A 24,870-nucleotide genomic window follows, 5' to 3' on the forward strand; every position below is an offset into this window, starting at 1 on the left:
ATATTTTTGCGCATTCAAAAACTTTTTTGATTGAAATTTTTCTTTTTTTTTTTTTTTTTGATTGAAGTGATTTTCTTTTTGAAAATCTATTTTTTTTTTAAGCAACTTATTTTTTGATAGAATAATAAAGGCAAAAATGTCCTAGTCAAAATGAGGCCCAAACACAAATCAACATTACTTCAATCAAAAAAGTTGCTTCAATCAAAAAAACAAAAACAAAAAAAACAACTTGAATTAAAAAAAAATCAAAGAAAAATGGCTTTCACTTGCATTTTTTTTTAGTTTTTTGAGTTTCAAATTTATTTTTGCATTCAAAACACATTTATTTTTTATTGAAGCATTTTTTTGGATTGAATAATAAAGACATAAATCTACCTCCATATGGCTCCGCCCAGGGGATACAATTTTTGATTGGGGTAACTACAATGGCACGACATCGGCGGGCGTACCATATCCTATGGGTGACGATCTTGGCGAAAAGTATTGCCTAAACAGCTTGATTTAGAATTCCCCTCAAGAATGATGGGGAAATAAAAAAACACTCATTGTCAGCTTATTATTATAAATATTCTTGTAAGTTAATTTTATTGCTGTTACTGCATTTCGGGGTCATCAACATGTTGTAGCCCCCCTGCCTCAAACTCCACCTATGCTGTCAGCCCTCCCCATCCTAATGGAATTGACATCTATTGCCGCCAATGGCAACTGAAAATTCACTTTAAGAGTGTAATATTGCTTAATTAACTCATTCACAAACACTGACAGAGACTAATATACAATCCATTTCAACAGAGATGGCTGACATTGAGTGATCATGATTTTACTGCCATTGCCAGAAATGGAATGGATGTCCATCGTCGTCAATGACAGTCAACAAATTAAACATCCTTTTGAAAGTGTTGGATAATCCATTTTTGTGTGTCCAAGTCACTGTTTGCATATTTATTTCCACATTAAACACACTCCATCCCACTGTTGACATTGTTCACTTACTGGCAGCACACACACACAAACACACGCACACATCAACATCCCGTTACATGATGACATCATTTACATGTATGTATTTCCCTATGCGTTACACAACATAGCCTCTATGAAGGAAAAATTAACAACATCTGGACGTGGAAATTGGAACCCATTTGACCTACCGGGACCACTGAGGGGGTGACACAGTGTGTATGTGTAATGATCCTATTTCACCTTACTTGGCTTCAAAATACACAGGGTGGAAAATAAGTTGAACTATAACGGACGTCACTTGGGGTTTATGTACCCTCCGCTAGGGTACAATTTAGACACATCATGAGGTATACCGATAAAAGCGCCTGTTTTTGATGGAACAGCTCACATTTTACAATAGATTAACACATTGGTTGCAATTGACGGTGTCAAATGTCAATTTCATTACAACTGGGAAGGCTCAGTTTCAATGAATGGGATATCTATCTAACAAAGGTTTCCAACATTTTCGAATGAACAATGACAGACGAGCACATATTGCAGCTCTTACCAAATGGTTCAAACACATCTTCCACCAACAAAAAAACGGCTAAATATACCAATAAACTAAATTATGAATGCATAAAAAACATTAGCTCAGACAAAAACTTAGCTTATGTTGGTCTTAACAGGGAGCAGCTGCATTCAACCATGTGAAATAAGTTATGTCATATTCACTGCCGCCACTTGAGGGCAGTGTATCCACCCAAATCAATAAAACGAAATGCAAACACTTTCAAAACAGACCATTACAACGCCACTTTAATGAAACGAATACTCGAAGCTGCAAAATTTAATTCGAATCTTTTTTCTAATCCAATTACTCGAGTTAATCGATTAATTGTTGCAGCAGTAATCTGAACGCCATGTCTCGACTATTATTATTTTTTAATAATGATTATTTTTATATATATAAATTTATTAAGAATAAAAAAACAAAAGATATGAAAACGTTAATACAAAAATTCCTTAAACTAAAAAATGCAATTTCTGGAGAAATTACTCTGGGTATTTGCGGTGTGGAGATACAGATCTTATATCGGGGACAATATCAGGTGACTTCCTCTTGATTTGGGGACATTTGGGCATCACGTCCTGGTCATAACAGGTCAGTTCCTGTTGATTTGGGGACATTTGCAGGACATGTCCTGGTCATATCAGGTCATTTGAGGACATTTGGGGGGGGGGGGGTGTCCTAGTCATATCAGGTCATTTGGGGACATTTATGGTGGTGTGTCCTTGTCATATCAGGTCATTTGGGGACATTTGGGGGGCGTGTCCTAGTCATACCAGGTCATTTGGGGACATGTAGGGGGTGTGTCCTGGTCATATCAGGTCATTTGGGGACATTTGGGGGGGCGTGTCCTAGTCATATCAGGTCATCTGGGGACATTTGGGGGACATGTCCTATAGATATTTGGTCATTTCCTGTTGATTTGGGGACATTTGTTTTTTTGCAATTGAAAATGAATAGGAAATTTGGACGTCCATGGCCGTCAATGGCATCGACTTACATTTGCGTCAGTGGAATCCAAGTACATTGGTATCAATAGAATCAACAAACATGCCCGTCAATGGCACTGAACAAAGTAAATGCCATTGAAAATGAATGGGAAATTTGGACGTCCATGGCCGTCAATGGTATCGACATCCATATGCGTCAATGGAATCCAAGTACATTAACATTAATAGAATTTATATACATGGCCGTCAATGGCATATGTCTAAATTGGCCTCAATGCAATGTTAATGCCATTGGAAATGAATGAGAAATTTGGACGTCCATGGCCGTCAATGGCAGCCACTTACATATGCGTCAATGGAATCCAAGTACATTGGCATCCATAGAATTTGCACTGCAAAGACCCAGATAATTACAATGACTAAAACAGAAATGTTATGGTCTCCAATAACAAACATTTTTATAGTATTTATAATATTTTCTTTATCCGCCATTGACAATCCAATGAATGCTGCTAGCCCTCCAGGTCAAAATGGATTGGACACTTAAGGCCGTCAATGCCAGCCAATGGGTTCAAAGAGCACGCTATAAAGGGTTAACATCGCGCGCTGTACCACACATGACCCGCAAGCCATAGCTTGTCCATCACTCAAAATAGTCTTCACCTCTCTGGCCAGATTGTTTCAAATAGTATGCAGTCATTGTCCAACTTCACCTGTCCACTACTCTTGAAATGATGTGTCCTGATTATTAGGGAGAGGTGGGCTCACAAGATGGCGGATGTTCCCGTTCCGATGTATGGGTGTGATCAGGTTCTCGGTTGTTGTTGTTGTTGTTAGTGCAACCTTCTGTCGTCCAAGAGTCTTGGTCAAATTCTGGAAGGTGGTGGACGACAACGATGGAGGAGTCGAGTCCATTTTGCTCAGCGGGGGATGGCTCGCTATGATTGGACGCTCCGTTAGAGATGGATGACTGCCACTTGTTTGAGCACAGCACTGCCGGAATGCTAAAAGGACATTTGACAGTCAAAATGGTGAACAGGAATTCTTTCTTTATTTAAAATTACCACAGGCCAAAATGTCATCGTATTCTGGTGTTTGAAGGAGGGATATATAAAATACAGGTAGTCCCCGGCTTACAACGTACGTGATTTCAACTTTACAAACTCGGACTCTTGTCCGCCATTTTGTTTCCAGTCTTTTTTTTTTTTATTAAGTCGTGTAAACAGTACCTTCTTGTACCTCACAGTATCTTATCTTTTACTTCATTTTATTAATTCGGCTGTTCTGCCCTTTGGCGAAATGTGCATTTGATTATAATGTTGACTTTTGTTTTTTGATGCATGCTCTTATTTCGGTGCAGAAAGCGTAGATCAGGTAGTACTTCCGCACGAGAGTAAAAGAGCATCTACACACAAAGACCACACACGCAAACATGAGGAAGATCGCATTTGGGCACACAAAGAAGTCATGCGGCCCAGTGAGACAGAGGGCAAAGATGAAAGCTTAGCCCGCTGTCTAGCTAGAACTTAGCTCCAACATCTTGGCGAGGACTACCGGCGCGCCATCTTTAGCACCCTTACGATTCGATTCAATTACGATTCAGGGTGCTACTATTCGATTATTGAACGATGATCACTGTACTGACGCTGATCACGATTATCGATGCATCATACATGATTAATTGATAAAATAGCCAAACAAATTTGTGTCAATTATATATTTTAAATTTCCTAATGAATCAACAGGAACGATGGAAACATGCCCATACAACAAAGAGCTGCCCTTAAGCTGCTTTTATTTTATTTATTTTTTTTACCAGAAATTGCAAAAACATTAAGCATTTTAAAGGCAGTACTTATTTCTCAACATTGCCTACACAACACACAGTTGACCTTGAGATGCTCTTTTTCACAAGAAGGTGCAAAACATTAGCTGTTTCAAAGGCAGTACTTATTTTTCTCAACAATACAATAAAATTTACACTGGTGGAATGAATTCCACATTTTCTGGAAACACAGTGTCTTTAGAAATAAGACTTCTTTTAACCAATGTACTTTGTTTTCACAGATTTCTGTACTATTTCCCATGTTTGTAGTTATACCGCTGTACTTAATCCTGGTTTTACACATTCTCCATCTGGAGTAACTTTTGTAAACCACCAAACAACACACAAATTGACATGGAAATACATGTTAGCGAAGTTGCTAATTAGCATAGCGCTCGGCGCTAACTAGTAACATCTAAAAAACAACAATAAAAAAAGCTAAATGGTACAAGAGGGTTCATGTACTGACCTCTGATAGATGGACACGGGACTTAGGAAAACACTAGGGACTTTTTCCAATTAACACGACTTGAACCTATTGCTGGACAACTGAAAGACAAGGAGAAAACGAACTATCTCTCTTCCCCTCGCCCTCTAAAAAATAACTTGCGCACAGAAGAGGACCTAAAGCGTGACCGCTGGGTCCCTGCCTGTCTCATAGACAAATTTATTTTTGAGTCTTTTGAACAGGAGTAAATCTCTCGCTCAGTAACTTCATCTGCAGCCATCATAACCTTGTGCGTGCGTCCGTTAAAGGTGTCCAGGCAGCAGACGTGTCTTGAATTTTGTTCAGCTACTAGCGGCTGTCATAAAGTTTTAGCGAAAATCATCGTTTTTGAACATTTATGAATGGTAATCGAATCGTCACATGTCGAATCTCGATGCATCTAATAATCGATTTTTAGGCACACCGCAAGCGAGGACAGTACAATGACGTAGGCGTGTCGCGATAACAAATTTTAGTGTGCGATAACTGTTCTCATGAATTATTGCGATATGCAATATTATTGCGCCACCCCAAATTTTTTTTAACCAATTTACAATAACACAGTGAGAATACAGTATATATTAATAGATCAAGTACACCCATTTACTCTTAAATTCAAAAATACTTTTTAAGAAATCGCAACTAAAAACAATAGACCATGCCTCTTAAGTAAAAAACAACAATATTGATACCGCACAGAAACACAGAATAAATAAAATGTGTTTAAAAAAAATAAATAAATAAAATTGCACTTAATAACTTAAGAATTTAGGCAAATGAACTTTTCCCGTCATAGCTTCTGTAATGGTGTTCCATGGGGATGCAACGATACAGTTAAGTCACGGTTCGGTACGATTTTGGATACGGGGGACACGATTTTCGATCCGATTCAATACATTTAATGCTCTGTAAAAAAATAACAATTATATTTTTTGTTTCATTTTTGTTGTTGGTTTTTTTTTGTTTGTTTGTTTTTTTGCTAACAAGCAAAAATTTAATTGCCATCATATAAACATGCATTTTAGTGTATAATATTTATGTGCTTACTTCTTACTGATCTGAAAAAATTTTGAATAAAAGTGCTGAGAACAATCTTTACTGTTTGTAAAGTGAGGCAGGGCACACTGTTGATTGCTACAGCTCTCTTAGCAGCTAGGTTTACTACATGAGCAAGACTATTTGTGGTCCGAATCCATCTGTGTCAAGTACTGAATTAACAATATTTGCAACTTATAGTCACTATAGTCTATATACTACTATACTATAGTCACTGGTATGTATTGATTTGGCCTTCTTAACTTCCATTCAGTCATGACAGTTTAGAATTCATCAATGTAGTAAATGGACTACGTGTCCCATAATCACTCTGGGCTCACGTAGCCAATGGACATAGCACATCTAGTTTGCTGTTTCTTGATATCTAGTGTGTGCGCGCATTAAAAAAGTTAGCAAGCGCCACTGAAGTCACGTCTGCTCATTACTACACAACACCAGCATGTGACAATCGACTTTCATAAACAGGACGAGTTTGAAGCAGAGCGCTCTTAATTTCATTCAGCTGTTCGTTGTCAAAGCAAGGTTGTTAGTAGCAGCCAAGTCGGTAACAATGTTTTGGCGGACTTCGTTGTAAATATCCGGCGTTGTGCCAAAAAATAGCCGCTCCACGTGTAATGTCACTCCTGACGAGAGCACCCACACGTCAACAACACCGGCGCGCCATAGATGATCCACAGTCACTCCGGAGCACTGACGCGGCCGGTATACGTTGAACAATAGGATATAATGGGAACGATTGGCTCTGGCGCTAGTTTTTGCCGGACCTGGAACGAAGATGCATTTTGCGCAGTTGGTAACAAGGAATCCGAACTTTTAACAGCACGTCTGCCGCGCGCACGCGAGGTGATAAATCGCAGCGGAAAAAATTACCGCCTTCGTTTTTATTTATCGCGCGATAAATGGAATTATTGCATATTGCGACAGGCTTACAATGACGTATAATACATGTTTTTGGATAGTTATTTTGAGATTTAGGGGTATTTAAATGGTTAATTCCGATTTATGCAGAAATTCTGTTTACGTCGCCCGCGTAGGAACGGAACTCGTTTGTAAACCAGGGACTACCTGTATAGGCATCGGATCAGTATCGGCAAAAAATATCTTGAAACAAATGGATCGGAATTAAAGAACAAAAAAAATCAGCATCGGACATGTTCTCCCAGTGTGGTTTCCTCCCATATCCCAAAACAATGCATCATAGGCTGACTTCAAATTATCCCTAGGTATAGTTGTTTTGTCTCCTTGTGCCATGCGGTTGGTTGGAAATCACTTTAGGGTGTACTCTGCCAACTGCTCAGTTAGCTAGGATCGGCTCCAGCATATTCGTGATGTTAAGTAGCATGGAAGGTGATGAATCAATGCTCACCATGTGTTTTCAGCAAATAGCGAAAACCTCCTAAAAACAAGGTCCATCTTTTTCATTCATGCTAATTGTTGAAGTATATGTAAGTAATATAACTTTTGCAACCTGGCTAGCTGTTTCTGAAGTTCCAGGGCGTGTTGTTTGCACTGAGCATAGTAACACATCTGCGCATCCACAAAGTCGTTCAGGCTCTGCATGTGCTTCTCCTGACAAACAGCAACAATGGACCACAACATTGCATCAACATTTATTGTTCAAACCACTCAAACTGAAAACATATGCGTACATACGTGGGTGTTGCTAATTTCTCCCAGAAGCTGTCGGGTGATTTCCGTCTGACGATGAAACAAAGTTTCACAAATCCTCAGCTCCGTCTCTGCCTGAAAACAATGACGTTAAATGAAAAGTGCTTGGGAAGGATTTACAGCGTGTCATTTTGATCCACATTTTATTACTTTACAGACATACCCCAAAATTCCTGAAATCAGCAAGTATTTGCATTGCAGGGTTTTCCCAGGTGCTTCATAAAAGCCTTACATTTCCACACAAACACACATTGAGGTACAATTTAGCTTAGCAAGGAGAGGTATGAGTCATTTTTCGAGTGTCCCAGAGCTCACAAAAGCTTAAGAAAAAGCATTTATCAAGATTTTGTAGGCTGTTATTTGCGTATATTTGCCTGACTGATAGCACAGATATAAGTACGCCTGCCCCTCTACTATTGGATGTGTTGTTGAGGTCAGCACTGCGGCGCTCTGCCCTGCCTCTTGACGCAAATTCATTCAAACTTGCCGTTCTGCCCAAAACTGCCGTCCACCGCTCACTCTTGCCGAGATCCGCTCCCCTATACAAAATGAATGGGTTGCCATTGAACCCTTCACACTAGGCTGCCGCTAGTTTGAAACGGCCTGAAGCCCGGCAAGCCGCCAGACTTTTCTTGCCCTCCCTCGTCAGGCAAAAAAGCTCGATAAAAGTATAAATGCATACATATTGTAACAGCGTCAGGTGATACATTTAAAAGCGCAATGGTGACATCTTATGTGAACAAACCAGCATTGAATACCATTGTTTTTTTTTTTTTGTGTGTGTGAAAACTATTTGTAAGAATCAACGTTTAAATATTGTTAAAATTGTTTTTTGCTTTTCATGGTGCCTTTCTCTTCCCTTTCGACGACGTCTTCATCGTTACCTCTATATTCATACATGGTAGAAATCAAATATATCCACCACCTCTGTCTTCTTCCTGTAAACACGTGACGTGAGCGCGAGCTACTCGAACTATTCGAGTAATCGTTTCAGCTCTAGTCCTATCCCTAACACAGTTCCTAAACTCTAATCCTAACTCAAAGACATTTGAAAAAAAATTACAATATTGCATGAAGTGACAATATACTACAGGCATGAAAATGGGTCAGAGGTTAAAAAGGTGAGGAGAGTGAGGAGGAAATATGTTCCGGTACACTGTACAACTAGGGCTGTCCCAAATGACTAATTTTCTCCCGATGTCACGACGGGGACGGAGAAACACACAGACACAGGACTTTATTGATGTTGACAGGCAAAGGAAACAATCTGGTCAAGCGGTATTGGACAGTTGACATGCTAGCGTATTCTGGAACGCTGACGACCTGACTGAATTTGTTGAACCTGTTTGTGCCTTATATACTGTTCTCAGTTGTTCTTTGTGACATATTAAGGAGCGCACAGTCCTTATGATGGAAACCTTTGTGATGCATGAGTGTGATGCAATATGGTGGCACATGACAGAACACTTTTTTTTTTTGTGATGGAAGCCTGATGCAATATCAGGCAACATGCTAGCACATGAGCGCACGTTGAAAGAACGTGACACCCGATTAGTCAGCCAACTATTTTTACGATTAGTCGACTAATCTAATAATCTCCTCCCCCTCTTTTTTTTTTTTTTTAACTAATTTAGCAATGAAATTTTTTAATGACGCTTATTAATTCACAAAAACATTTTGGAACACTTTAATTTTTTATTAAAGTACAAATAAACAGGTAAATAACAACAATATATCACAAGTAAACAATGAGGTCAAATGCTGATAGCATTAACTAGTGCAAAAAAATGGAATGTAAACAGATTCAGAACACTGACTTCGCCTTTCGAACATGATTCAAAACAATTCTTAAGAAAATATCTAGCATCAATATTATAGTATACTACTATAGACCCTACTCACCGACATCACAGAATGACGTGTCGCTGTATCCTGCCGCCATATTGTCCGTCTCTGTTTAGCCCTATTCTCAATGGTTTCAATTAGTCGTTCAGTTTATAGAGCAATTCATGGAAGCCCCAATGCTTTCAGACGCGGTAAACTCATTGGATGCGTTGCATAAAAGGCGTTATGTGGAAAAGCTTCAGTCTATCCATTCGCCAGATCCATATTTGATGCCTAAATCGATATTTTTCGACCCGCTGTCTTCGCCCTCTCTGCCTGACATCTGCTACCCTGATATCTACAACTATCTTTTCCACAGAAACTCGGCCTATTCTCACAAAACTTTGAAAAACATTAAGAGCAGCACTCTAATGCAACATTACCCTGTGTGATTTCTAAAATGGCGACAATCAAAAAAAAAAAAAAAAGTTGACTGCGATGGCCGACGCTTCAAGGATAGGTGGATATTGGACTATTTCTTCAATAAAACACGCAACAACTGTGTCTGCCTCATTTGCAAAGAGACAGTCGCTGTTTTCAAAGAGTTCGATGTGACGCGATAATAACAAGACACGCTGACATGTACAAAATGAGGGGCGGCTAGCTTGACTTTGTTTTAACGAGTGGAGGGTGGCTTGACCGCAGTTTCGCAAGAGCCCGAGTGTCGAAAGAGAACGCCACAAAGACGAGACTCTTGAAATTATGAATTTAAAAAAATAATAAAGCAAATGTGACACACAGAAGGGCTTGCTAACAGCTCTCCTCTCCGGGTCTCTCGGAATACGGTAAAACTTCGAGTCTCTCTATCTATCTTCTCTGTTACTGCAACCAACCGCCACACACGCCTTCACCATTATGATTATTAATGTTAACGAGCAGAAAAACACGCCATAATAGGAGGAATTTACGTAGCGGTAATGCATATACACGATAAGTAGACGGACAACATGGCGCGGAGGCGTGGTTGTGACGTCATGTGAGTTGGGTCTATATATAATAATAGTATAATAATTATTCATTGCCAATCAGATTTTTCATAAAATGTGCTTTTTTAAAGCTATTGTTAGTGTAGAATCTGAATTCTGAAGTATGTGGGATTAACTCCAGAAATCGTTATTTATATGACGAACGTGACGCGCTTGTATTTTGAAATGTTCACCGGAAGTATGTTCGCTAAACTGCTAACCGTAAGCCTTACACTCCGTAAAAAAAGCTCTTTTTGTCATTGCATGTGGTGTCAGTAATCAATGTTTTTTTCATTTTTTTTGTTTGCAAATGCTGTTAACCAGTGATTTTTCATGTTTGAAGTGTCACCTTTTAACCGTAAGCTTGCGTTTTGGAGAAGACTGCCAATGTTTCATAGCAGCGAAAGTAGGTTGTTTTTCCCCATTAGCCTCAATGTAGCAATGCTAACATTTACAGTGTTTAATATAGATGTGTTTCCTTAAGTTGTATGTCTGAACTGTAATTCTACGGCGTGTTGATGACCAATAAACACCTGTGAAAGGACTGTTGTCTCATATGCCATCAGCACGCACGCACATATGTATGCATGCATGCGCACGGCGATAAAAAGCAGCCGTGTAGATTACCACCCTCATTTTCATTTACCGTGTGATAAATGGACTCAATGAATATCGCGACAGGCTTAGCAACTTCAATAAAACACGTCGTTAGTTAGTCAGATGGACTAACGATCTGCCAGATTGTAATTGTCTCCTGTTGTCTTCCAAAATTACAACTGGGTGACGGCGCTTTAGGCATTCATTCACGGCTGACGTGCAGCCAAGCTTGGCATTGAAAATACAGGACACAACAGTGTACCCTCTTTTGTTTTATTGAAATAAGTCAATGTTTTGGCCACTCTGGTGCGCTTTTTTGGCTTTGTGCCGCTTTCCCCGCTTGCATACTCAGTGTCCGACATAACCAAAAAAAAAAAAAAATCTCCTCGGATCTACACAAGTCACATACGTCACCCTTTTTGCCTTCAAAACGGCAAATTTCGCCGAAAGTTGACATTTTCATGCCTGTTACTAAATGACACTTAATGAAATCTGTCGCGGTTTCCACTCACTCACCTGAGAGATCTCCTGCGCCCACATCTGATTGGATGAGAGAGAACCAGTCAAGCTGACTCCACGACTATAACGTGGACTCACTGACTCACCTTCATCCAGCGGACACGCATGAATCTGAACATGTAGGACACGTGAGACGAAAAGTAGTCGTCCTCCAACGGGTTTGCGTTCAGGTTCTGAAACAAAATCTCATGAAGTTCTTGCATGCTTTGTGTACATTTCGATGCCTTTTCACTAGAGGTGCACGATAATTATCGGTCCGATAATAGGAATTATGACGTCATCCCAATAAATCCGATAACAATATGTTATCGGGCCTATTAATAATATTTTTGGCATGGTGTCGGATTGGGATGTGTCCGTTTGTTTCCACTCCTGTTTTGCCAGTATGCAAAGTTTTGTTCTGTTCTAGAGGCCGTATTTTACCTCCACTGAGTTATAAACCTTACTATGACAATTAGCAAATATTTGCATTTTACAGTGTTATGTTTACAAGTTCTTGAGAGGCCTTTTGATTATTGACAGGCTTGTTGTTCTACAGTATAATTTCCAGGTTACGAAAGTTGTTTCATGACCCAAGATGACAAAAGTCTCCTTTCCTGTTGCACCAAATGTTTTATCTGCTGACAAAGCACAATGCCTGTTGGATTTATGTTTGTTTTAGATCAGTGCTCATTGTTCAGGGGAACACATCGTCAATGATACTGACTGATTGACTGTGATTGACACAAATTATATTTATTTGAAAAAAATAATATGGGCACTCTTTTTGAAGTCAAAACTGTTCTTGTATTTGTTTTGTTCATTATAATAATGTTCATGTCATTATGAAAATTCTGGTTCGGTCAAAGGCAAATCTATGCTCAATCAACCACGAGTATTTTTGACCTACAGGTGTTCAAAAAGTAAGGCGAATATACATTGAAAAATTATATATATATTATCGGTTATCGTATCGTATCGGCCTTAAGGAGCAGGAAGTTATCGATATCGGCTGGATATCGGATATGGATATCGTGCACCCCTACTTTTCACCCAAGAAAAAGCTTTTATTAGTCACCCTGGACTCTTGTTCGGCCTCATGCGCTCTCCTCAGTCTGCTTTTGGCGACGTCTAAGTCCAGGCGCTTGTTCAGCAACATCCTGCGCTCCTCCTGAATACAATTGACCGATTATGACCGATATTGAGATTGACAAACTAAAGTACACGCGTACCATCATCTGGAGCCAACATTCAGCACGATAAAGCTGTCCAGGAGAAGAAGTTGAAGCTTTAACTTTGGCAGCCCTATTTTAATTTAAATTACTGATTATCAACCACTGTTTTGAAACTCGAACTCTATGAATGATTTTGAAACATTGCTGACCTGACCAAATCCTCTTTTTTAAGCTTCTTAATCATAAATATTCTCTTAATTTTTATCGGTTTCTAAAATCTAACATTTTAAAAAAAGGTTAAAAAAAAAGGGGGGAAACAATTTTTTAACATTTTTATTTTTTTTTTACGGAGAATTATTTAATTTTGAAAAAGGAATTAAAAAGAAAATATTTAAGTAAAGGAAAATAAAAAGAAATAAGAGAAAATCAACAGGAAATGACATGAAATGCCCCCAAATTAACTTATTGCCTGGCATTGGCTGCCACTGATGGCCACAGACATCCAATCCGTTTGAACTGGGAGGGTGGCATCCCCTCCACTTTAAACGGAATGGACGTCTTGTACAAGAGATGAACTCATTCCATTTTCTGTTCATTAGATGTTTTGTAGAATATTGTAGAATGATTTCCTGACCCAAGTATTGATCATTTTTGGATAGTCATATTGAAGGATCATCGTTATCGTGAGCCTTGTATCGCAAATTGTATCGTATCGTGAGATACCCAGAGGTTCCCAACCCTTACACTGTATACATACTAGAACTGGGAATCTTTGGGCACCTAACGATTCGATTACTATTACGATTTAGAGGCTCCGATTATCGATGCACCCCCCTTTTTTTTATTTTTTAAAAAATGTTTTGTACATTAGTTCCAAAATTGTTCAAAAATCCTCTCAGGCTAAACCAAACTACTATTTCAGTATCAAGTTAACATATAACCGTAAACAAATTTACAAAAATAACAGTACTCCAGTCCCCATTCTGTATCAGCAGCTTTAAACTACATTCAATTATTTTATTGCTGTGAATCAACCGTTAAAGTTGTTAAAATTGCTCCCGTTATTCCATAATTTCCCTTCTGTCTACTTTTGACATGTCAGTTTTAAAACATTTTCATCATTTAAAGATAGTATCAAGACAAGATTTTGCCGATTTAGGAGTATTTTAGATAAAAAGTTAATTAGATTCGCTACAACAGAGCCTTCTAGAGAAGTCAACTGCTTTAAGATGGCTGCTTTTTACTAACGCCGGCAAATTCGTCATTTCGCATCTCTGTTCAATAATACATGTTCTAACACCGCCGTCTTCTGTCATTTTGCATCTAGTTCTACATATATATGATATCTACTGTAGCCGTTTGTTTGTAGCAACTAGCAACTGGGCGTTGTTTGTAGCGGCTGTCGGCCGCAGTCAGCTATGATTGTTTTTTTTTTAATCTAGCGGCATGAGTTGAACATGATTTTTACTCTTGGTCCGGTCCTCATTGCGTCCCAAAGACCGTGCTGACTGTGTTTACTTCGGCTTTACCTGGTATAATTCAATAATCGGAATTTGGAAGTTTGTGAATCGTTCTCGCATCTTCCACGGCCGAATCGCAAATAATCTAAGAATCGGAAATTTCGCACGCCTCTAATACATACATAATACTACATAACTAATATACATATTTGATTTGGTCTTGGTACTCAAAATAACAGTACTGATACGACAGTACCTGCATGGTTTTGTATTCCGAAGCGCCGAAGCGTCGCAGAGGACTGAGAAAATGGATGTTGGCGCTTTGGGCGAACTTCCTCTGGGCTTCGCCGAGCTGCTTCTGAACCTCGCCACACCTCAGCAGCGATGTTCCTGAAGCCCAAAATAAATTCCCCAGATGATGATGACAAATTATCAACATGGCAGCATCTAACACACCATAAGGGCTGTTGGTTCCCATCTCCAGCCCTGCTTGAATCATTTGCTCTCCCAGGAGCTCTTGAGCGCGAGGTCGGGTGGGGGCGGGCCAGTCAAGATGCTCGTATAGACGCTCCTCGAGTCGCGCGGCTGCTCGCCATCACATAAAATGTAGATAACAAAAGGAACAGTATGGCTGTTAACAGAGAAGTGCTTGTTTTAACACAGAGTTGCCAATGTAGAAAAAGGATATCTATTATCTACGGTTTGCTACAAAAAGGATGCTATGCTAGCAAGCTGCTAGCTGAGTTCTTTCAGCATTATGGGGATTTTGTTGGCAAAGAAGGCTCCATCACATAATTGCTGCCATTATAGAAGAACATGTTAAGGTTAGCCATGAGCTCTGACAGATTTTAAAAGAATGAAAAAAGTGTACCATGGTTAAGCAGCTATGCTAGGGCTAGCTTTGACAGACATTAGCCACTGGGATTTTTTGAGAACGCCGTCCTCTGCAAGCTAAGAAGTTCATCGTAAAGTGGATTTTTTTCCTTATTTGTATTATAGAAACCTGCTTTTTCTTTCTTTCAAATTTATTCAGATAAAATTTTTCTTTTAAAATGGTTAATAAACACTAACCAAAAAGTGAAATATCGTGATCCGTAAGCCTGTCGCGATATGCAATAATTCCATTTATCGCACGGTAAATAAAAATGAAGGCGGAAATTTTAGGTGTTCAGTCACGTCCGATGTGCAGCCAAGCTTGGCATTGAAGAAACAGGACACAAATGTGTACCCTCTATTTTTTCGTTGAAATAAGTCAATGTTTTGGCCACTCTAGTGTGCTTTTTTGGCTTTGTACCGCTTTCCCCGCTTCCATACCAAGCATCCGACATTTAAAAAATCTCCTGACCCCCCCCAAAAAAACTTTATCCTCGGATTTACACAATTCATGGAGGTCACCCTCTTTGACTTCAAAACGGCGAATTTTGCCGAAAGGTATGAAATTATGGGCAGTTTACATGGCGACTATGTGACACAAAGATGCATTGACTGAATAGCGGACTCGCCTCGCGTGCATATGGTGTCGGCGAAGACGAAAAATTCTGAATCCTGCCGCCAAAGTGAAAGAATCCAATTGCGGGGGGTTGAGGGGGGCTTCCTCGGCATGCATATCAAAGGCTCCTGCGGCGCGAGACCGCGCCGTTAACATCAGCACTCGCACACGTCACATTGGGCGTGCGCAGCGGTGCTACTAAACATTAAAAACAGCAAATATGGCGGAATGTCGGCTTTAATTTACTGTTTTAATAATATTTCTAAATTAAATATGTTGAAGGTTTCAATTTTTGTGCCTTTTTGAACAAAAGAAAAATGACATTGCTTCGAGTGGGGGGGGGGCATATTTTTTTCCGGGCTGAGGGAGCTTGGTGGGGTCAAAGGTTATCATTCTCTGTCGCCCTGTAAATCTGCACTGCCCCCTAGGGCCTGGCATGAATACTACATCATTTTCATGCGGAATTGTGACATTGTTCAAATGGAGACGCAAATGCAAATTTGTTCGTATTCTTGGAGAGTCACCATTTAAACGGCCCCTTTCATGACTGTTGTATAAATGCGAAATCATATTGGAGCTGCGTCATTGGCAGCCACCCTCCGCAAACATGTTGGTTGGCCCTCCTCCTCTAAGCTGCAGCCGTCTGTAAATATTCTGTAGCCGGAGTATTCCCGTACCAGCGATTTCATTTTCTTCAATGGGGGAAAAAGTTCAGGAGTTTCACTTCCTCCAGCCATCGTGTAGCACAGCTGACAGACACTGAGCAACAACCAGTGGGGAAGGGTTGAGCCTTACAGCTGCAAGCTGCTAGCTAATACCTTAGGGACGGTATGAAGGAACATTTTTGCAGTTTTAAGGGGTGTACCCCGTCTCATGGCCAAAGATGACTGGGATAAAGTGCTACAGAACATGGATGGATAGAAACTGAGGAAGTCCAAAACATTCCACTCACCTGTGCTCGGCTGCAAAACAGCCTCCGTCTGAGACACGATGAGGTCTGTCCATGTCTTGGTAGCATCAATCTGACCGAGAAGCTCCTCCAGACCGGGGTCCAAGTCAGTCTTCTCGGCCTGGCCAAGACTCTCCCCAGTGTACTGGAAAATCAATCATCAATGGTCACCACCACCAGCTATGTAAATATTGCATACTTTTAAGACCATTACATACTGTAACTGTTCCAGTCAAATATGACACACGTTGACTATTTGACAGCAATAAAAATAACAAGAATGCAATTTATGTTGGCTTGAATTTTTGTGAGTTTTCCAGGAGTACGCCAAAGTACAGAAAAGTTCCATATGCACATTTGTGCAGGTAATCATTATTTTATGATACAATTATGGGAGTTTCTTGGACCAGATGCATAATAAGCAAGTGTGTGTGTGTGTGTGTGTAAAATAAAAGTGTATGTCAGCGCTAAATTGAACAAATTTACGTGAGAATTTTTTCTATTCTTCACAATTTTATATTCTTACCTGGACGGCCCGGTTGATGAACTGGCCGGCGTCCACGGCCAACCGCGTCAAATCCATGACGACGCCGTCAAGGTCGAAAGGAGGGTGGCACCAGTTGCTCCGACCGGCACCTGAGTGTCATTTATACCGTGGGACAAGGCTAGGTGAGCCGGGTGAGTGACTACCAGCCACTCGCTGACCCCGCCATATTCCTCTAGGTCAAGATTAGCTAGTGGTGAACGAAAAATGACGTCGTAGTGTTGTTTCGTCCTTTTGGCCTTCAGCTTCCTTTGGCCTCTTTCATTGTTTAGCTATATAAATATAGCATCTACAAATATTTAAATGTTAAATATTTAAATTTGAAGCTTCTGCTGCGTTGGATGGAGGTCGCTGAGTAAAATGACGATTTATTATCGATACGACTAGTTCCGGTAAGGACCACCAAAATAAAAGCGAAACCGGATGTTTTCCAGAACCACTGTTAATGCAGACATGGAAAACTTGTTTAAAACACAGTAGCGCCTCCAGAAATTTTTCATAGGGGTGACCAGATGAGGGCACTTAAAATCTTGGGGTGGCCAAAACTAAAAGCCATAATTTCAGGTTTTCATTATATTATTGCAGTAAAAAGGTCAGGGGAAAACTATCAAGAAAGACTTAAGGACACGGCTACTGATATACTTTGGTGTATTGTGTAATATTTGATGTTACTAATGATTTAATGTGCATAGTCCATAACTGTCCAGTCAGCATTTTGAGTTCCACAACAATTCTGTTTTATTGTGTTATGTATGTATTAGGCATAAGGTGTACATTTAACTAGGGCTGTCAAACGATTAAAATTTTTAATCGAGTTAATCACAGCTTAAAAATTAATTACTCGTAATTAATCGCAATTCAAACCATCTCTAAAATATGCCATATTTTTCTGTAAATTATTGTTGGAATGGAAAGATAAGACAAGACGGATATATACATTCAACATACTGTACATAAGTACTGTATTTGTTTATTATAACAATAAATCCACAAGATGGCATTAACTTTATTAACATTCTTTCAGTGAAAGTGATCCAAGGATAGAAAGACTTGTAATTCTTAAAGGATAAATGTGAGTTTGTATATTGTGACTAAATATTGCCATCTAGTGTATTTGTTGAGCTTTCAGTAAATGATACTGTAGCGACTTAACTGTTCTGCCCAAATGCATGATGGGAAGTGGTGCAACCATGACTGTGTGCAAATGCTATATCTTTTCTGCGTTGGGTACACTACAGGGTGTTAAGAAAAAGACCAGTCATTCTTCCCCACGTCACTTCCCACAATATTTATAGGTGCTGTGGGAGAGATGACAAGGCTTTTCCCAGTTAAAAGCACGGCCCCAATGAATGCTTGTATCTACTCCACTCTGCCTCTTATCTCTGTATATAAGTAAAACGGCGCCATTGTAGGCTGTTTGCGGCAATGCATGAATAAGTCGTAGAGCGAATGCGTTAATTGCGATAATATTTTCACGTGATTAATTTAAAAATAATTACCGCCCGTTAACGTGATAAATTTGACAGCCCTACATTTAACAAAACCAAAAAATGCTTTATTTGGGAAGAAAAGCATAACCGATGCTATAACAATCTAACGATATACTGGCAAGCGGGGTGGCCACCCCTGGCCACCCCCTGGTGGCGCCACTGTTAAAACAGTTATGCCTCTGGGCAGCACACAGTGATTGAGTGGTTATTTTACACTCAGCGAGGGCGAACATGAACCTTACACAAGTGGAATGCCATACTTTCTGACCCAAAGCCGCCAAAAGTAAAGCAGAGACATGTATCGAATGAACAGTAATATAGCAGTGGTCCCCAACTTTTTTTGCACCACGGACCGGTGTGATTTTGGCCTTTTGTTTTTCACGGATAGGCATGTGTTGCAGAAAATTATGGTAAATATAAAATAACATGATGGGGCTATAACCGAGCATTAAGTGCAGGGAAGATGTAACTCACTGTACAACTGAATCAACCTTTTTTAATAGCTTTCAGCCACATATTATGCAGAACTGACTTGGTTGTAGGCTCATTTGGCTCGGCAGGTGGCCTTCTCCCCGTAAAAAAGCTGTCCAAACACGTCTGTTTTTCAGTCATCTTTGCTAAAGTGTGGGCTTATTATTTCCGGTAACAAATCTGATGCGCCTACATCATTATTGAGGATAAGCGCAGATAGATATTTAAAAAAAAACACACAAAAAAAAACGCTTTCTTGTGTACAAACAACCCGCAAACAGTTTGCTGAAGACATGTCAAGCACATGGATTATTGGAACCATATCCTATGGTCTGATGAGACGGGCGGGCTTTCTTGTGTACTGTCTTCAGAAGAGGCTTCCTCCAGGGGTGACAGCCATGCACACTAATTTGATGTAGAGTGCGGCGTATGGTCTGAGCACTAACAGGCTGACCCCCCACCTCTTCAATCTCTGCAGCAATGCTGACAGCACTCCTGTAAAGAGTCCATGATGTTTTGGAGGGAAAATGACAAGCAGTACTCAATTTGGACATTTAGGGATGTAGGTTTTTTCATAGGGCTGTACTCATGTTTGTTGCCAGGGGTTTAGATATTAATGGCTATATTTTGAGTTATTTTGAGGGGAAAATAAATTAACTATTATATAAACTGCACACAGACTACTTTTCATTGTGTCAAAGTATCATTTTGTCAGTGGTGTCCCGTGAAAAGATATACTTAAATATCTGCAGAAATGCGAGACTGTAAGTAATTATTGTGGCCCTCATTTATTTAATATGGCCCCTTAAGATATTAATCCTAGTGACAGGACTGGAGTAAACCCATTTCTAAAAATATTGTCTATGTCAATATTGTCTGGTTTTTCCATCAGAAAAAAAGTTGCAGCAGAAGCCACGCATTGACAAAAGTTAAGAAAGATACAACTACAAAGTCTCTGAGTTTGACAAGTCATTTCTGGCTTCAAAAATCTCGCAAACGTCATATATATATTAGGGTTGTCAAAATTATTGCGTTTACGGGCGTTAATTAATTTTTTTAATTAATCACATTAAAATATTTGACGCAATTAACGCAGATGTCCCGCTCAGACAGATTTAAATGACGGTACAGTGAAACGCTCACTTGTTAATAGTGTTTTATGGAGTTTTGCCGCCCTCTGCTGGCGCTTGGGTGCGACTGATTTTATAGGCTTCAGCACCCATGAGCATTGTGTAAGTAATTATTGACATCAACAATGGCGGGCTACTAGTTTATTTTTTGATTGAAAATTTTCCAAATTTTATTAAAATTAAAACATTATGAGGGGTTTTAATATAAAATTTCTATAACTTGTACATTTTTCTTTTAAGAACTACAAGTCTTTCTATCCATGGATCGCTTTAACAGAATGTTAATAATGTTAATGCCATCTTGTTGATTTATTGTTATAATAAACAAATACAGTCCTTATGTACCGTATGTTGAATGTATATATCCATCTTGTGTCTTATCTTTCCATTCCAACAATAATTTACAGAAAAATATGGCATATTTTATAGATGGTTTGAATTGCGATTAATTGCGATTAATTACGATTAATTAATTTTTAAGCTGTAATCAACTCGATTCAAAATTTTAATCGCATGACAGCCCTAATATATATCTATATATGGCGGAAAACATAGACAAGACTGAAAAAGCAGTTTCTGTTCTTGCACCCCTCTTTAAAATAAACTGCTGTATTTTAAGCCAAAAGAACTGTTGTGTTTGATAGAACAACATGTCTATATGCTGCAATAGAAGATTCATGGCGCATTTAGCCCCAGAACTATTTTTGTCCGTTTTACCCTGGAAACCCCCATTTACAGACGTTGCGCAACCGCTTTTGTTTTAACCCCGCCATAAAAAAAAAAAAAAAAGGTACCGGTAATTTAATTTCTTTTTCAAAATGTCATTTTTAGCTTAGAATCATTAATTGATGTCTAATATTTCATAAAAAACTTTTTAAAATTATTCACTCGCATATTTTAAACTTTTAAACTAATTACGTCACAATGAAAAAAATGGTGTCTTTAAATAAGTCACAGATATCTACCTCATATGGCTTTTTTTTTTTTTGTTACTGTCGCATTTTCCCGATATGTTAGACGATAATCGATCCAAACAAAGAAAAATGGAAAAAAAAAAAAAAAAACACATTTAAAATGGTAAATATATGATAAAGAACATCTCGACTACTCCTTGATGTCTCCGATTTCTGCATCACGACCCTTGTTATATTACCATGTTTCACCCATAAAATCCCCCAAAAATACGGCTATGGCCATTCACATCTGTGTCTTGACACTCGATGATACATGCTACACGGAGTTTTTGGATCGAAACAAGGTAAGTATGCGATATTATCTCGTTAAAATCATGGCGTCTTTAATTCTGCTCTCGCGTGCTGTTTTTTTTTTTTTTTTGTTAAAATGCTCTCCTGTTCAAAAATTTTCTTCCCCCAGAAAATTGAGATTTTAAGCTTTCCAATCATGTATCACAAATGCATATCGGACAGTTTTGAAATTTGGCCAAATTGGGGGTCTCAGAGCGGAACTTTCAAGTCACCTGAGTGTTTTTCGCCATATATAAAATAAAAACGAATTCAGGAATAACGTCTGTGGCTAAACTCCGGCTAGACCTTGTAGAGGGATTAAATAAAGCAAGTGACAGTCTGATTCTTAAGGAGGGTTAACGGATTAGACCTGTACTGGCACTGTTTTTTTTTTTTTTTAATCCATCCAATTTAAATAATTATATATATTTTAAAATATCCCTGAGGAGGAAAGGCAAAAAAAGCCTCCGTCGTTGATTCACTCGATGATGCCGCTGGATAAAATTTAATTACAAAGACACTCTCTTTTTATCAAAATCTATTGTTTTTTTAGATATTTGCAAATGATTTCATTGACGGCAGGTACAGTCGAATCCATTTCAACTGGATCACTGCCGGCCCCTCCCAAAGCACACATGAAAAGTTACAAAACAGAATCCTTTAATTACAGGAACATAACCATAACCATCCAAACAGAGGATGCGAATGTGAAAAAAGGTACAGTAGAATACGCTTTACAGGTAAGGTCCCCAGCCCAGGTACATCTGACAAAGCAGCTTGTCGTCGGTGGCCTCCTGAATCAGGTAGTGTACATGGCCCTCGATGGACAGAGGAAGTCCAAGAACTTTGTTACGGCTCTTGATTACACCCTGGAGACGCTGCTCAATGTCGCACACGTGCGTTTTTGCCTGTCGGAGTGAGGAAAACTGTTGGAATTATCGTGCACACAGTTAGCATTCATGCTTTCCTTATTATAGTTAGTCCCCAGATAGGATAACTTCTGTCTAGTCAGCCTTTCCTTTGTCCTGGGCCATGCGACCCCCATGTAGTCTATGTATTCTATTCTATGTTCTATGTTGCTTTCCTGCCCCTCCCATTACAGCAACCAGAGGGAAGCAGCTGCCAACCGACACAAAAGCTACATCTACTTCCTGCAAGTTCTTTTTAGCCAAGCTAGGTGAACATGAACCTAGCTTCTAATCTCATATTTCCTTGGTCCTTTTGAGCTGGCACGCAACCTATCTGGATGACACCAGCCAGTGAGAACTATCACTGTCGAAATTTTTGGCCATTGCGACTTCACAGCGACCTTTTTCACCGCTACCGTAATTTTTGCACTATAAGGCGCACCTGACTATAAGCCGCCACCCACCAAATTTGGCACAAAAATGGCATTTGTTCATCGATAAGCCGCACTGGACTATAAGTCGCAGCTGTCCTCACTGTATTATGGGATAGTTATACTGAAAGATACAGTGCCCTCCATAATTATTGGCACCCCTGAAAAAGATGTGTTTTGTAGCTTCTAATATTTTTTTAAAATTTAAATAATATGGGACCTTAATTGGAAAAAAAAAAAAGAGAAAAATCCAACCTTCAATACAAGTGCATTCATTCAGTGGGGAAAAAATCTCACATAAAGAAAAAATTATTTGACATCAACTAATGTGTGTCACAATTATTAGCACCCCTGGTGTTAATACTTTGTACAACCCCCTTTTGCCAACAAAACAAGGTCTGGGGACTGACATGGGAGGAGCTTGATTTTGTGTCTGGTGAACCATTTCTGTGTAGATTTGGCCATATGTTTAGGGTCATTGTCTTGCTGAAAGACCCAGTGACGACCCATCTTCAGCTTTCGGGCAGAGGGCAACAGATTTTGATTTAAAATGTCCTGGTATTTCAAAGCCACGCTTTGATGCCACGCACCCTAACAGGGTTCCCAGGGCCTTTGGAAGCGAAACAGCCCCACAACATCACTGACCCACCCCCATTCTTCACAGTGGGTATGAGGTGCTTTTCAGCATGCGCATCTTTCGTGGGAAGCCAGACCCACTTAGAGTGTTTGGTGCCAAAAAGCTCAATCTTGGTCTCATCTGACCAAAGCACAAAGTTGAAGCCTGGGACCGTGTGCATTTTTGTGTGAGAAAAAAAAAAAAGAAGCTAATAAACACATCTTTTTCAGGGGTGCCAATAATTATGGAGGGCACTGTATTAACCGGTAACACTTTATTTGACAGCGGCAAAATGCAACTGTCGTAAGACCAAAAGAACCATCATGAAGCTTTGAACCAATTGGGTGCAAAGTTTCATTGCTTCAAGAAGTTTTATTTGACCATCACTGCTCCCTTGGAAGAGACAGTCAACCTGTGCTGCCACCTGCTGTCAACACTGTTGTTGTCCAACATGCCTCCTAGCATGAATTGCAGTGCTACAGATGTAAATACCGATCAAAATTTGTGTTCTGTACTAATTATGTCTTCAGTTACTGTTCCAATTGTTTCATTAATTGCTGGTTATAGTATTTGGTAATACTTTATTTGACAGTGGTGCCTTAAGACTGACATTAGACAATCATAATTATGACATGACACTGTCATGAGCATTAATCATTGGTTTTAACCAGTGTTGTTAATCTTACTTTAAAAAAGTAATTATTTATTTACAAATTACTTCTCCCAAAAAGTAATTGAGTTAGTAACTGTTACCTGAATGTAAGAGTAATTAGTTACTTGGCAAAGTAACTGGTGCTACCTTTCATGTTTAAAAAAAAAAAAAAAAAACATAGTACCTTCGCTTTGTAACGGTCACTTCTGTGATCCTCTTTGTTCCTTAGGACATCCACCACACGGTGGCGCCTCTTTATGTTGTAAGTTCACTTTCTTCTTCAGTTGCTACCTACTTTTTGGGGAGTCAAGTGTGATCATGTGTACATGGTCCGTTGTACTCCCGAGTGACGAGTGGTTGAGCTGGATTTATTTATTTTGTCTATTAAAAGTGCATAAGTGGACATCTGCTCCCTTTTTTACCTTTTATGCACTCATCCTGCCCTGCCACGCGTTACAATAAATGGAGTTAGTGACATAATTTCCCCCATGACATCTGTCATAAACATTCAGTAATGCCCATTGATAGTGTCATAATTATGACGGTCTTATGGCAGTCTTATGACGCCACTGTCAAATAAAGTGTTACCTATTAACCCAACTAAACAAACTAATAAGCAGCAGTGGACTATTAGCCGCAGGATTCAAAATGAAGGAAAAAAGTAACGGCTTAATAGTCCGAAAATTACGGGAGTTTTCACTGAGTGGAGGGGATCTTTCTGGTTTGTTGGTGTTCAAAGATAGATGAGATTCCCAATTACACCAACGAAGGGAGAGCAGCTACCAACCTCCACAAAAGCTACATCGACTTCCTGCGTGTTCTTTTTAGCCAAGCTATGAGTACATAAACCTAGCTTCAAATCTAA

At 39.4% G+C, this 24,870-nt stretch overlaps 2 protein-coding genes across 2 annotated transcripts in view; both read right to left on the reverse strand.

Moving 5' to 3' along the window:
• Positions 1–471: 471 nt before the first annotated feature.
• Positions 472–17,441, reverse strand: LOC130930956 (endophilin-B1-like). Its single transcript, XM_057859318.1, has 10 exons — positions 17,046–17,441; positions 16,523–16,664; positions 14,538–14,666; positions 14,338–14,471; positions 12,525–12,617; positions 11,554–11,640; positions 11,465–11,488; positions 7,488–7,577; positions 7,303–7,403; positions 472–3,470 (listed from the first exon to the last, which is right to left on the reverse strand). The coding sequence occupies exons 1-10, from the start codon at positions 17,100–17,102 to the stop codon at positions 3,215–3,217; spliced, it is 1,113 nt and encodes a 370-aa protein (XP_057715301.1). The 5' UTR covers positions 17,103–17,441; the 3' UTR covers positions 472–3,214.
• Positions 17,442–22,059: 4,618 nt separating this feature from the next.
• atr (ATR serine/threonine kinase) overlaps positions 22,060–24,870 on the reverse strand; it is a 71,780-nt gene continuing 68,969 nt past the window's right edge. Inside the window, exon 48 of the mRNA XM_057859317.1 lies at positions 22,060–22,306. Within this exon, the coding sequence (XP_057715300.1) occupies positions 22,133–22,306 (174 nt within the window). The 3' untranslated portion in view covers positions 22,060–22,132. The remainder of the gene's footprint in view (positions 22,307–24,870) is intronic.

Source organism: Corythoichthys intestinalis, chromosome 15, assembly GCF_030265065.1.
Source record: "Corythoichthys intestinalis isolate RoL2023-P3 chromosome 15, ASM3026506v1, whole genome shotgun sequence".
NCBI lineage: Eukaryota > Metazoa > Chordata > Actinopteri > Syngnathiformes > Syngnathidae > Corythoichthys > Corythoichthys intestinalis.

Coding starts and splice junctions, on each gene's coding strand:
- LOC130930956 (XM_057859318.1), bottom strand. CDS start 17,102: ATGGATTTGACGCGGTTGGCCGTGGACGCCGGCCAGTTCATCAACCGG. Junction 12,618..14,337: donor CGGAATACAAAACCATGCAG/GTACTGTCGTAT, acceptor AATTGTATTCAG/GAGGAGCGCAGGATGTTGCT. Junction 7,578..11,464: donor GGGCGCAGGAGATCTCTCAG/GTGAGTGAGTGG, acceptor CATTGTTTTCAG/GCAGAGACGGAGCTGAGGAT.